The sequence below is a fragment of the Cryptomeria japonica genome, chromosome 5 (genome assembly GCF_030272615.1).
Source record: "Cryptomeria japonica chromosome 5, Sugi_1.0, whole genome shotgun sequence".
Classification (NCBI taxonomy): Eukaryota; Viridiplantae; Streptophyta; class Pinopsida; order Cupressales; family Cupressaceae; genus Cryptomeria; species Cryptomeria japonica.
The window spans coordinates 132,652,243-132,668,229 of NC_081409.1; the positions used below are offsets into that span (position 1 = coordinate 132,652,243).

General features: G+C 34.9%; 1 protein-coding gene across 1 annotated transcript; it reads left to right on the top strand.

Annotated features, from left to right (window-relative positions):
• The first annotated feature begins 12,965 nt into the window (after positions 1 to 12,965).
• LOC131875749 (probable LRR receptor-like serine/threonine-protein kinase At4g36180) lies at positions 12,966 to 15,851 on the top strand. The gene has a single exon (XM_059220400.1). It carries the CDS (start codon positions 12,966 to 12,968, stop codon positions 15,849 to 15,851), a length of 2,886 nt encoding a protein of 961 aa, XP_059076383.1.
• The last annotated feature ends 136 nt before the right edge of the window (positions 15,852 to 15,987 follow it).

Genomic DNA, 15,987 nt, shown 5'->3' on the forward strand with positions numbered 1-15,987 from the left:
ATCCCACCATGGCTTGAAACTGGTCCACGTTCAGATCAGTAGGAATGACAGTGTCTCTCAAGATTTTGTCAAGAATGGATTTATGAGCGGGGGATATACGTAAGAGCTCAAGGATGGAGATGAGCGCGAGTGTCTTCCCTAACTGTTCTACAAGGTCATATTCAAGTTTGGTTGATAAAGAAGCAGTGTTTTTAGTGGGGGCACCTTGTAAAGTGATTTTACCTCAACGGGTTGTAACATGACATTCAGAAGTAGGTTCGGAAGAAGATCCAACACCTTTTAGGACAATCTTAGGTCTCTGAGTAGGATTATTAGGGTTTTTGTCCTTGATGATAATAGTAGAGACATAATTATCCATCAAGATGTGATTGATGGTTGAATCATAGTTGTAAGGTGCTCTAGTATAGTTGGTTTGATCATATGTGGCTTTAGCTTTTCCCTTGTCATGCTTTGGGAATGGTTCCTTAAACATCTCATGTTCTTGGTTGGATGAGTGTCCCTCAATCTCAATGTCACCTCTATCAATGAGATCTTGCACGATATTCTTCAGTCGATGGCAATTTTCTATCTTATGACCCTTGCTCTTATGAAATTCACAATACTCATCATCATTCCACCAATTTGGTTTAACCTTTGGTTCAATTGGAGGAAAATATGGAACTATGATTACCTTGTTTGCCATTAACGTTTTAAAGGCTGACTCAAGTGGTTCTCCCAATGGGGTGTATTTCCTTCGTGATCTAGAAGTTGTTTGAGTATTCACTTGATTGTTTGTAGAACTTGATCCCGAAAAGATGAATTTGGGTCACACTATATTGGCATCAACAACACTATCATTGACTGTGTTCTTGTTTTTATTCCAAAATCTTGGCTTGTCTTTTCCTTTAAAGTCATCTTTGTTTTCCTTGAATATCTTAATGACTCCTTGTTCAATTAGGACCTTCTCTATTGCTAAGCCTTTTTCAATGACATCATTGAAGGTGGACAAACAAGCGTTCCTTAGATCATAGCCAATGTCTTTGTTAACATTTTGTGTGAACATCTCTACCATTTGTTTTTGTGGAATTTCACAAGAGCATCTGTTGGCTAGATTTCTCCATCTTTGTAAGAATGATGCAAAAGACTCTCCCTCTTTTTGCTTGGTGTTGCATAAAGTAGTGACTGATATGTCTGTCTCTATATTGTAGAAGAAATGTTGGATAAATGCCTCTGCTAAGTCACCCCATGACTTAATACTAGGTGGGAGTTGGGAGAACCATTCCATAGCTTGATCACCTAAGCTTTGTGGGAATAATCTCATTAGATATGTCTCTTCTACTGCTACCTCAATGCAAGCTATGAAAAACTATCTTATGTGTGCCTTAGGATCCCCTTTTCCTCTATACTTATCAAATTTAGGTGTCACAAAGTGTGTAGGAAATGGAGGCATTGGAATGCTCTTGTCGAATGAATAAGGACATATGTCTCTCATTGTATATGTTGGCTTCGGTGTATTTATGTCCTCCATTTTCTTTTGTAAGTCCCTGATTTGTTGCTCCAAATTGCTCTTAGGTGGAGATCAACTTCTTGAAGCATACCCCATGTTTGAGGCACCAATTGGAGGAGGAGCATATTGCATATATGGATGATATTGATCATACACATGTTCATATGGAGGAGGTCTATAGTGATGCTACATATATGGACCACTTGGTATAGATTCATGTTGAGGAACACCATATCTATTTTGTGCATGTATACCATACTCTATAGGCATGTCATGTTCTAATGTGTTGCCCCCAAATTTGACACGGGGTTTCCTTGTGTCCAAATTTTGAGCATGCCTTTGAATATCCAATTGTTTTGGTTGATCCGTAACTTGAGTATGTGATTGAGCATATCTGTCTGCATAAGACTTCCATAATGGTCTATGAAGGTGAGTATCATATGCTTGACCATGTGTATGTGGGATCTCTAGTTTTTGAAGCAAAGATGATGGTGATTTCGGTACCATATATGGTCCTCTATTTCCTCCACTATTAGGCCTCCTTTGATCCCTATTGGAGTGAGTTTGTTGCAAAGGTCGATTTTGCATTATTTGAGACATGTCAAAATCATGAGGTATCTTGGCTCCACTTTGTGCCATCATTTGTAAGAAGTATTGTCTATCCCTCCTCATTATTTCCTCAACCAACCGATTGAAATGGGGATTCATAATGGATTCTTCCACATCTACTGAATGTACTGAAAAGTTGTCCATATTGTCATTGTGGGTATCATTGTTATTTGTAGTGTCCATGTTCTCAACATTTGGAATGTTTCTATAGGCATCCATGTCAGGTAATGTGTTATGATCAGTATTGAAAAAGACATCATTGTCATACTCATAAGAACTCATGTTTGTGGACTCTTGAGCCTCTTTAGTTTCTCTCCTAGATTTTTGAAGATGAGTTTCAACCATGAACTAGGTATTGACCAAGATGTGTGAGACTAGATGAAAATGGAAAAGGTATGGAAGACCAAGAGTTGGATGGAGTGTAAATGAATCTGAGGTGTACTTGCAATGTCCAAAGTGTAAGACCAAGTATGTATGTAGTAGAGTAGGTGTGGCTTCCAAAGAGAGGATAGTTTCTCTTGATGAGGTAAGTTGACCTTGACTCTAAGTAAGACCAAATGAGACCCAAAGGTAAGAAACCTTGATGAGGGACCACTTAGTAAAGTGTTGTTGTATGTAGTGTGTTGACAAAGTATGATGAGGACAAGCAAGTGACCTTTTGACTCAAGTTTAGACAAGTGTGAATGTAAAGCAAGATGTAAAGCAATGATGGATTGTGTGAGACCCAAAGGCAGGTTGAATGTTAAATGAAACCTGGAGAAACAACCTAGGAAGCTCAAGAATTCCGAAACTGATTGTGTTTGTTTGTTGGATTGTAAATTTTTTTGCAATTCTGAACACAGACGCGCCTGTATACTGCACAGACACGGTTCCCTGACATAGACATGTCTCTATTCAACACAAATGTGGTTATACACACAGATGCGATTCTTCCCTTCACAAACACACTTAGACAACACAGACGCGATTAAAACAGACACAGACGCGTTTCTGTAAAATTTGTGCAATTTTTTCCAATCTGTGAAGTCATTTTGTTGTGACCAAATCTGAATGTTGGACTGTTTTTTCATGACAAGAGGACATAGTGTTGATGAAGATCCAATGTTTGTAAGTGTCTAGACTCAAAAATGACTCCAAGAAAAAGTGTGTTGTTTGATGTAAAATTGTTTTGCATACACTTGAAGACACAAAAGACACAATGTTTTGCTGTTTGGTCTTGAATGTTTGAATGTTTAAAATAAGTCAAGCACAATTCTTATGGCTAGCCAAGACAATAGTTGTTGATCCCACATAGGGTTTTACCCCCAAGGCTACGCTATTTAGAGTGGATACTTAGATGCTTGACCTCACTGGCTCCACCCTCGGCACTCACTTCTCGGGTCAGCCAAGCATCAGTCCCCACGAAAACTCCCTGTGGCGAACTTTGTATCTCTACTAAGAACCGTATGTGTGTGGGCCGCTAGCAGAGGTCCAACCTCCTGCCCCAACAACTAGAAGGATTTGGGCTTCTAAAACAAAAAGGTGCTAGTAAGGGCATCTGCTCGTGTGGCCATACATGCGGTACTTTCAGCTCTGTAAATACAGAAGGCTCCCAGCCGATAGGGGTTATGCCCTACAAATTGTCAAATAAATTTGATCAAACGGGTTTATGGGGAGACATAGTGTCGGTACGAACTAATCAGCACACGTTATCCATAGTTTTCACCATGAATACATTTGTTTATAGTGGTTTGGAAGAGGTGGGTTTTCTTCACTACCACTTGGGTCGTTCTCTTCTCACTAGTAGTCCTAATGACCACACGGGAAGATAGGCCCTCTAAAGATTAAATAAAAAGAGCCTATTGCTCAAGACACAACAGACAATGATTCAATTTTAGTGCACCAATGGAAGTGTTTGCTAGTCTATGAAAACAAGGCACACAATAAAAATCTAAAAAACCCTTGCCAAGGACCTGCAACAAAAGGTTGTTAGTAGTTTGGGTTGTTTCAAATAATCACCCCTTCCTGCAAGCACACAAGTTAGGTAAATTTTAAACCCAAAAGACTTTGTGAAAATAGGGTCCTTCAACCAAACGTTTTGCTTCCAAGACAAGCTGCACCAATTTCATTAGCAAGATTTGAAAATGTTAGCGCAAAATAAACCAGATCTGAAACCCAAAATGCGAAACTGGAATTAAATGAATAAACTTCAAAATTTTGAAACTACTAAACATAGACGCGACTATCCTCGACTCAGACGCGGCTCCAGCAATCACAGACGCGATTCAAGGGCATAAACACAAGTTCTAAAACCTGCAAAACAAAATGTTGCCGATAACACAGACGCGATTTAAGTTGTCGCAAACGCGCCAGAAAATAAAAAATGTGATCCGAAAGTACGCAGACGTGGAAATACCAAAAATGCTGTCAAAAACGTCTGATCTGCAACTTCAAAAACACAAAATCTACAACAAGGAGGTTAAATGCAAAGGGACAAGAGTCCCACCGGGCATGCCAAAATGTTTATGGTGAAAATGGATAACAATAATAACAAAATTGAAAGGCTAAATGAATTCAACCACCAAACCCTAGCCTAACAACAACAAAGATCCACCATAACATATGAAGATTACCTAAGACAATGCAAATCAAATGAAATCACAAAGATTATACCATCACATGTCCAATAGGGTTTTGATCTCCATTCTTCCTATCTCCATTGATCTTGCTTGACATATTTGCTCTCAGATTTTATGTGCACAAGAGCTCAACAAAGAATGAAATGTGGTTGCAAGTAGGATCGTAGTGTAGCCAAGTCCTTAAGATCATCGATTAGGGTTTGATAATGAAGGAAGCATCTCCTTAAATAGAAGACACAATATGAAATGGAGGGATAAGATTGAGAGGTGTAAAAAGGAGGTCGGCTATGATTAGAGGGTAGGGAGAAGAAATAATAAAATAATGAAAGAGGTAGGTAGTGTATGAATTAAGAGATGAATGACATGTGTCATGGGTAGAAAAAGGCTAATGAATTAATTAAATAAATAAAGATTTATTTAATTAATAGAAGAAATGAGATAATTAAATAAATAAGATATTTATTTAATTTAGGAAAAGGATAATTTAAATAAATAAATGTATTTATTTAAATGAGAAATAAGGCTAGAAGAGGATAAATGAATTAATTAAATAAATAAAGATTTATTTAATTAATAGAAGAATTAGTCTTAGATAATTAAATAAATAAAATATTTATTTAATTAGACATGACAATTTTAGGTGTCTACAATGAGATTATGTTATTTTGATTGTTTTGATATCCTCTATATGTGTATTCGAAGACTGAATAAGAAGGAGAAAAGATCTCATGCAATAGAATGAGTAAAGGTTTGATACTGTTCTATTTTACCGAGCAAGGAGCTAGTCGGTAAACACCAAGGTTATCATTGTTGGTTAAAGAGGAAAGAAGTTACCGAGTAGCAAGCAAAGCTACCAAGACAGTAATCGAGACCAATACGGAATGTCAATCGAGTAAAGTTTAGAATTAACTGAGTATCAACCGAGCAGTAACAAAATGCATTGGATGAATAAATACATTATTAAATGAAGGATGCGAATGAGCTGGAGATTTATAGAAGATTGGAATATCGTGCAAGAAGTTTGTTAAGGATCAACAGCAATGAAAACTCAAGAGTTAGATTTACAGCATAGATTGAACGGTCATAACCGAGCACAAGTACCAAGGAAGGGAAACAAGTTCCAAGGCAAGATAAAATGTTTTTTCAGTTCGAAGGATTCAATGAACCTAGTCAAGTTTGAAGATCTGATGGCTAATATTAATCATGGGAAATGTGATTAAGGAGATTAAACGGTTAGGAATTGCTTATAAATAAGGAAAAGTTGATGAACAAATAATGCAAGCAAATAGAAGAGCAGTGATATTGCAGAGGTGATTACCGAGTACAGAAGATTGAAGAACAGATTGAGAAGCCCAACAAGGAGGAAGATAAGTCTTATGACAAGATTATTTTGAGCACATAGAGTCTGCTTTAACATTTCAGATGTGAAGTTGCAAATATATTTTAATACTGTTATTTATTTCTGTAAGTGACAGGAAATCTCTTAACCAAGTGGACCTAACAGTCTTATTTGTAAATCCTTTAGCAAGGTAACATTCTAAATGAGTGTTTGAAATCCTTTGACAAGGTCACTTCTAACAAAGTGCAAGATTCTAATAGATCTGAGGGAAATCCCTTGACCAGGTCACATCTAGCAATGTGTTTATGTAATCTTAACAAGATTGGCTTTTAACCAAGCATACTCTAGAAGAGTATATTTTCTTTGTGGATCTGAAATCCCACAGTGGTTTTTCCCTATTTGGGTTTCCACGTTAAATCTAGTGTTAAATGTGTTTTGATGTTTCAATTTTATCAGTTTATAAGTTTGAATGATTTATAGTCATAGTTGCATGTCAAGTAAGTTCTATCGAGGTTGAATCTGATTAAGAGTTTGAATTGTGATTTTATCTGATTCACCCCCCTCCCCCCCCCCCGCTGTCATCTAACTAACAACCTTTATAACCTAAAGAGGAAGGTTGTGATATCAAATAATTCATATGAGATAACATCAAGTGAGAAAAAAACACATCTTACCAACCATGAAATGAGCTTGTATAGGTTCAAAAACACAATGTGTAATTCAACTTGCAATGAGTTATTTATAATGTAATCATATAACAACACTACAACAACATAAAATGAGGAATAGATTTTTTGGGGGGTGCAGATATATTTGTTACCTAAAGAGTAAGGTTGTGAAAATCGACCTTTACTTTGATAGTAGATAAATATTCTTAAGATTTTTAATTTATTCAATAATTATTCTATTTAATTTATTAATTATTTAATGGTTATTCTATTTTATTTATAGTATTGTCTATATTTTATTTTTATTTAAACAATCATAAATTTATATCCAATAATTTAACCAAAATATTAATATTAATAGTCATTTTTTTTTTATATATATATATATATATATATATATATATATATATATATATAGTTACTCTATTTGGTCAAGAATTATCTTATTTAACTAGAAAAGTTATTTTATTTGCTATAATTAATTTATTATGTAAGAGTTATTTTATTTTAATTTAGAATTATTTTAGTATTTAATTTAATTCACATTGTTTACTTCCTTTTTCATCGAATTTATTTTAAGAATTATTTTATTTATCTGAATTTCAAAATATAATTTTATTTTATTTTTGCATTTGGAAAAAGGAATGAAACAAAAAAGATTTATATTATTTATATGATACTATCATATAATATAATACAATATAAATAAATAATATAATATTTATATTTTTTAATATATTATATAATATTAATATCTATATTGTATTTATATCTGTAATAGATTATATATATTTATATTTCTATAAAAATAACTAATTAAAAATATGTATTCACAAGAATATATAAAATAAACTAAAACACTATAAAAGAATAATTTTAATATAAAAAAAAATTACAGCTTATGAATATAAAATAAAAGAATTAAGGACAAAAAGATTTAAAAACAAATACTTTGAAAAATCAAGAAGAGCGATAACATAAAAGAGTGGCAACAAATTTGTAAACTCTGAGCTTTAAAAAATAACTAGTGTGAATGGACTAGGGCAATAGATTTTCATGTTTGCTCTATTAGTGACGTGTCTTGCAAAGTCAATGACGACACCAAGTGGACAGTGGGTATGATTGGATGTATGCATTTATTTTTTATGTATCTTTTGTGTGGAGAATAGGAGAGAGGCTCCCAATTTCTTACAGCAGCTTACTTGGCAAGTTGTTTGCTTATAACTAAGGTTTCAAGGCCACATCATAAAATACGATGCCACATCAACATGCTTTTCGTTAAGGTGTCCAAAACAGCCCCAAAAAAAGTGAGACCAATAGTCATGCAAAAAGGGCCCCCATACATGTGCAACTGATGTGGCATCACATGATTAGTTGCTTTTTATAGCTAAGGGTACATTTCATTCAATTATGGGTATTCATCATAAGCAATAATAACTTTAAAGTAACAACTATTGGTACAATGTTGTCAAAAAATTGGACGTTAGATAAACAAGTATGAGTATTAAACAATAATAACTTTAAAGTCACAACTATTGGTGCAATGTTGTCAAAAATTTGAACATTAGATCAACAAGTATTAGTATTAAATCATGCTATCACAACAAGTAAAATGTGCTCAACGACTAGATATTCTCCCTTAATATCTCTTTGATATGAAAGTCTGCCCTTTATTTTTAATCTGTTTGAAATCTCTAATAAAACGATTTAGCCAAAAAAAAATTATATTAAAAAAACTAAAACTAAAACTAAAAACTCAACTCTTGGAATATAAGTACGAAAGTCACTGGTCCGCTATATTTTGATATGATCAAAATCTGTAGTGGATGGTGCTTTCATCATCCAGTGGATTGGAACTGTTGATGTTTTGGTGGGATTGTGTTTCTCGGATGCTGTGCCTTCTTTTCTTTCTATTAAGTTGTTTTAATGACCTGTAAAACTCTTTCCAACTTGAAATAAAACTCTTTCCAACTTGAACTAAAACTCAATATTTTTCTTCGTATATATAAAGGAAAGTGAGAACCACCAGTCAACTATGCAGAAGTCAAAAGTAAAGTGTCTGTGCATAGCAGCTTGCATGTATTTTCCTTTTCGTAAACTAGACGGAGCTATATAAGATATAAAAATGAGATTTTCTCATTGGATAAAGAAAACTGATAACTATCATTTAACGATGTAGCAGTCAAAAGTAGATAGTGGAATACGTGTAAAATCACGAATGATTGTTCAACAGTCAAACACTTTTAATATTCAAATAAAGCATCTAGGAAGACGAAGTGTTTGTGTCTAGAAATTTCTGTATGTTTTCTTTGGGGTTTTCATACTAGCATTCAATATTGTCGGAAAGTAATCGCTAACAAAGTATGTTTACCCACTCGCAATTTGTCTTCGCGAAATTTCTCTTGCTATTGATGATGGGTTGTTTCATCACTGATCCCTGGTCCCTGTTGGGGTAGCAACGCAGTGTGTCTTCGCGAAATTGTCTGTGCCTAGAAATTCTGTATGTTTTCGTTTTCGTAAGCTAGAGGGAGTATAAAAAATATAAACCACAGTGCAAAGTATAACTCTAATTGTATTTTCATCATGAAGATACTAATAATTATAATTATAATTTTATTTATAATGTTAACCTTTATTTTAATTGTAAATAATTAAATTATTCATAGACATTGTCAATTGTTGTTATTGTAAACTTATATTATTTGTATCAAATTTATGTAAAAATAATAATAACCTTGATTTATTAAATCTGTATTTGAGATAAATAATAAAATTACTCTTAAACAAAATTGTTAATTATTATTATTATAAATTTAAATTATTTAAATTCAATTTATGTCAAATTATTTATAACTTTAGTTATTTAAAGTAATTTATACAAAATAAATTATAACCTTAGATTCATTTTATTATATGCAAATGAGATTGGACCCACTCATAAATTAAAAATATTATTTTTGAATCAATATGAAATTTTATTTAATAATTTATTTAATTAAAATCATCATAAAAATTTAGGTCTTTAAAATAGTGAACACTTTAATTGTGACTCTAACTTTACTTGTAACTCTATTGTTAGCCCTAACACTAACTAACATTGACCCTAATCCTAAGTGTAACCATAATTCTAACACTAATCATAATTGTAATAATAACCTTGATTGTAACCCTAAGCTTTATCCTTATCTAAATTTTAGTCTAACTTTAACCTTAAGTGTGACCTTAATTATAATACTAGATGTTGTGCCTATGAAGTGTGATACCTCCAGTTACAACACAAACACTCAATAGATCATTACAAGCATGGTTAGCGAATAATAAGCAAATAAATATGAACCATGACAAATCAACCTATCAACTCCTAAGAGATGCGAGTATGGATTTGCTCTCAGATCTGGATAAGCAATCCTAGTGACTTGACTACACCTAGATGGAGAATATGAAATGATAATGATATGAAAAGATGAGATTGATTATGCTAGATATATCCAAGAGACTAATTAAGCTAGGATGATGATGCAATTAAGCTAGAAAAGAGATTGATTAAACTACATGATTCAACAATTATACTAGAAAATTATCAAATTAAGCTAATGCAATTGCCTATAACAATAGTGCTCAAATGATATGCCTATAGTAACAATGCCTAAATTGATAATGAGATGGGATCCTTTGTGCTCTAAAATGGGGGATATTTATAGGATTTCCAAGGCCAAAAGTGAGGTGGCAGGAACCAACGGTCAAGATTGAGTTTGAAGATATCAAGGGTGAAATTGGAGGAGGTTGGAGAAGAGGTTGGAGGAAGGGGCACTTGTCATCTCTGTGGTGACAAGTGTCAAGGAGCCTTGCTCATAAAAGGGCAATTGTCCAAGAGAGGAGACATGTGGCCAAAGTGCCATGTGTCTCAAGAAGAAAATATCCACACCATAGGAGGTTAGGATGTGCAAGATAGGATAGGGTTAGTTAAACCCAAGGTTAGGTGGAATGGGTTAGGCTAGAGGGATGGTTAGGTTAGGTGGTTAGAAGTCAGGAGGCATGTGAGTAATTTGAATGGTATCATTTTTTCCTCAATAATAATAAGAGGAATTTTTGTTTTTTAATTAGTTGTTCATTGTGACTACTATAGGTTTTCAACCATTTCTCATAAAGGAATAGCAACAATGTGATTGGGAAATCTAGGTTGGAGATGAACCAAATAATTACGATTATATATTTGATCATCAAGAGAGGGTCAATATGGATATGTACTACATATGTTAATTACATCACAAGTAAGATATATAATCTTGTAGAAATTTTAATTTGATGGTACTTCAACATGATCATATGATCCATAAAATCAGCATAATGGTATGCAATCATCAAATTGATAGATTATTTATGATCTATGAAAAAATTCACAATGTTAATCTTTAAAAAACTATGTGATAGTTACAAACAAATATAAACATGATATTTAAAACTTGGTACTATTAATCCACCTTTTTTGTGAATATGTGTAATATTATTTTTATATAAATGATAATGCTTAAACTTATGTATCAAAAAAATGGTAATATATAATAATATATTATGTAAATATATTAAAAATAATATTTTTTAACATTTTTATTAAATTTATATATATTCATGTGTGTGTACATATTTATGTATGTACACATCTATTTGTATATGTGTATATAAATACATATTTAAATATACAATGGGACACAAAACATAGTTTTGATCATTATTTGTATAGAAGTATAAATATATGATAGAAATTAATGTGTAACGGTTGCATGAAAATAACATAATTCCATTTAATTGATCTAATACATTGAATCACAATTATAAAATCATGTTCAAAATAAACATGTGCAGTATTACATCAAAATTATGTCTCTCTCTAATTTCTTAATGAAAGTACATCTTTGATTCTATACTTTACTGAGAGTATGAACATAAGATCATACTCCTACTAAAGTGGGGGATAAATTTAGTGTAGTAAATTGTATACCTCTATAATTTGACACTCACTTTGGTGGTTACACCTCGTGTACCTTATTCATGTCTGACTTTTCTCAATTTCAACATTATTTCTAGAAGTTTCGTATAATCCCCTACTCAAAAACCTTATTTTGGCCTATAATATTCAGACTTGGGTTCCCAATGCTCCTCCCCCCCTGGACTAGGGTGCCCAACACCCCTATCCAATCATTTTGGCCCTAAATTTGAAATCCAAATGATTAGATTTGTAAGTAGCGAGAATGTTCTCCCTGATGTCGACCTCAACAAAAAATTAAATCTAAAAAGGTGTGAGTTGCATATAAATACAACTCCTCTACTCATTTATAACCTCAAATCTTACAAATATCAATTCCAATTGAGTATTCAATCTAACATATTAAAGGCAATTGAGCGCAATTCAAAAATCACAGATTCAAGTATTCAAGTTTCAGCAATCATGATCAAGTTTTATGTATTCCTCAATGATGAAGGAATGAATTAACATCTATCAAGAAACATCAAATTGTGTGTGAGATCATAAAGACAAGGGTTTCATATCAAAGGTATCATTTATCGTTTCAAGAATTTTCTTTAAGGTTTTCATCCTCTATCCTTTTTTAGGATAAGCTCTCTTTTCATCCAACATTTTTATAGTGGAAGTAGAAACACAAAGATGGGGTTTGTCTTATGAAATCCACTATACAACATAACCATTTTCTCTCTTTTCATGTATGCAGGTGCAAATTTAATGAATAAGAATTACATAATTTCATACAGTAAATAACATAACCATTTTATCTCAATTCATATGAACTCCAAGTATCTCAAAACTTGTACATAACATTCTACGTGGGTTTCACTTTTGAAAAGTTTCAAATATACCAAGAAGTCTCACAATGAATTTCAATCAATGCCGGGACTTCACCTGGAATTTTAAACTGGAAATCACCGGCCGATTTGTCGGCGTAGTGGGCCAGCGGGTCCGCTATTTATGTTGTGGATGGTGCTTTCATCATAGCTGTGTCTCGCTTTCTTTGAATTGAAGTTGTTTTTACACAATGCAACTTTGGATTAAGAGAACTGAGGACTATCATTCGACGATACAGCAGTCAAAAGTAAACAGTGGAAGACGTGTAAAATGAGTAGACGGAGTGCCTGTGCTGGCAGTTTCGTAAACTACACGGAGTATCCTTTCTATAAAAGAAATACACGAGAGTGCAGAGTACGAGCCCTCTGCGTCGTGCGTGGTGGTCACAATGGCGTTTTGCACGAATAGTTTGTGTATGCACATTTGCCTCTCTTTCCTCTACTCTGCTTTGTTGTCTATAGTTTTAAATGTGTCTGTCCATGGATGTCTCCCCAATGAATTCAGAGTGCTTCTCAGCCTTAAGGCTGCCTTTAACCCTCCTGCAATTGTATACCTTTGGGAGGGAGATGACTGTTGTGAATGGATAGGTGTCGTCTGCTATGAAAAGGAATTGGGTGGACATGTTAGAAAGTTGGACGTTAGTTCCTGGGGAAACCAACTAGAAGGTCCCATCCCGTCTAGCTTGGGTTTACTCATCAATCTTACTGAATTAGATCTTAGCGACAACAGTCTCAGTGGTCCAATCCCTCCTTCTCTAGGCAGTCTCCTGTCCCTAAAAAGATTAAATCTTTCCAAAAACCAGATGAGTGGAGACATTCCCTTGTCATTTGCTCAATTGTCTTCACTTGTCAGTCTCGATCTGAGTAACAACCAATTGAATGGAACTATTCCTTCTCTAGGCAATCTCCTGTCCCTAAAAAGCTTAAAGCTTTCCGACAACCAGATGAGTGGAGGCATTCCCTTGTCATTTGCTCAATTGTCTTCACTTGTCAGTCTCGATCTGAGTAACAACCAATTGAATGGAACTATTCCTTCTCTAGGCAATCTCCTGTCCCTAAAAAGCTTAAAGCTTTCCGACAACCAGATGAGTGGAGGCATTCCCTTGTCATTTGCTCAATTGTCTTCACTTGTCAGTCTCGATCTGAGTAACAACCAATTGAATGGAACTATTCCTTCTCTAGGCAATCTCCTGTCCCTAAAAAGCTTAAAGCTTTCCGACAACCAGATGAGTGGAGGCATTCCCTTGTCATTTGCTCAATTGTCTTCACTTGTCAGTCTCGATCTGAGTAACAACCAATTGAATGGAACTATTCCTTCCTTGCTCACGCTACCATCTTCTATGCAAACATTTTTGCTCTCCAACAACAGCATGACAGGAACAGTTTCAGATCAAGTGCTCTTGCGCCATAGTTCAAGCTTGGAAGAATTGGACTTGTCTTATAGTGGGTTGAATATCAACATTGAATCGACGCCTTGGATTCTGCCTTTCCAGCTGAAGACCTTGAAATTGGGAGGCTGCAAGATTGGAGGTCCAATTCCCAGTTGGATTTCAACTCAATTTGAACTTGAGGATATGGATATATCAGACGCTAATCTTGTGGAAGATATTCCATCTTGGCTATGGGAATTTTCACCGGAATTGCGGAGTTTGAACCTATCAAACAATCATTTGGAGGGTCCTCTCACTGTTTCTTCAATCCCACTTCAACTGCAGTCGTTGGATCTGTCTGTAAATGAACTGAATGGCCCATTATTGCTAGATATTCCTATACCTGAACAAAACTTTAGTTTGGAGAAGCTTTTACTTGCAGACAACAAGATCGAAGGACCTATAACAGCTTCATTAGGGACCATGACATCTTTGTATATTCTAGATTTGTCAAATAATCAGCTAAGAGGCAATATCCCTGATAGTTTGGGTAATTTGACATTGCTAACAGTGCTGCGTTTGGAGAGTAACCATTTAAACGGAGAGATCCCTGCCTGCCTGACCAATCTCTCAAACCTTGTAATGCTCAATCTGGCAAGTAATGAATTGGAGGGTCAGATTCCTAAGGAGCTTGGAAATTTAGCAGGACTTGCATCTCTCCATCTTGAAAAGAACAATCTGCAAGGACTTCTTCCTCTGTCTTTAGCAGAACTTCCAGAGCTGCAGGTGATTGACGTCGGAGAAAACAATTTGACAGGAAACATTCCATCTTGGATTGGCTACTGTTCAAGTCTACTAGTTCTTATTATGAGATCAAACAATTTCAAAGGCAAACTACCTCCACAGATCGGCTATCTAACGGAGCTTCTTATCCTCGACCTTTCTTCTAATCTTTTGTATGGGGAAATCCCAAATACCTACTTAAATTTGCCAGCCATGGTCGTTGTAAATGAACATATGTCCGTGGTTGGAGAAGACCGTCGTGCTCCCTTAGCTCGCCGCGTTCGTCCTTGTGATGCTCGTAGAGGTCATACAATTCATCTTCGTGGTGACATTCCTAGACTTGGTGGTAACATTCCTGATCCTCGTGGTGACATTCCTAGACTTGGTGGTAACTTTCCTGATCCTCGTGGTGACATTCCTGATTCTGATCATAATTATGATGGCACTTGCGTAGATTATGTATATGTAAATGAAGACACAAGATACTATATAGAGGGCTTAGATATAATTACCAAGGGGTCAGAAAGGCATTACGCTTATGTCTTATCAGGTATGGCATGCATTGATTTGTCAAACAACAGATTATGGGGCCATCTTCCAGCGAAAATTGGAAATCTCAAAGGCTTGATGTTTCTAAATCTTTCTCGGAACAGTTTCAATGGGGACATTCCAGGTAGCATGGGCAACCTGAGTCAGTTGGAATCGCTGGACCTTTCTCTCAACAATTTTTCAGGAAAAATTCCATTCCAGCTTGGTTCTCTGGATTATTTGGGATATTTAAATATGTCTTACAACAATCTGTCAGGGGTGATACCACAGCAAGGTTCTCATATGATAACATTTGATAAATCAGCATTTTGGGGAAATCCAAATCTGCGGGGATGCCCTGTGGAAAGTTGGAAGTGTTCTCCACCTCATTCACCACTGTCTCCTCCTACAATTGATGTCAAGGAAGAGGCAAAGGAAGGAATTTCATGGTATGAGCTGAGCATGGGATGGTCAGTTGCAGCAGGATTTTTTGCCGTGGTGTTGGTGCTCACTTTCAAAGTGAATTGGAGAAAGACGACCTTTGATCAGATGGACAGAGTTATAACATTTCTGTTGGGGGAGCGCACTAACTGACAGTAAGGATATGGTATTTTGCGTTCATTGTAATGAATGCATGATGTTTTACATTTCTTAACGGTGCATCTGGACTAGGCATACATAGTATTTTGCTACCAAAGTAGTAAAACTTGTGTTTCCATATCTTAGCACG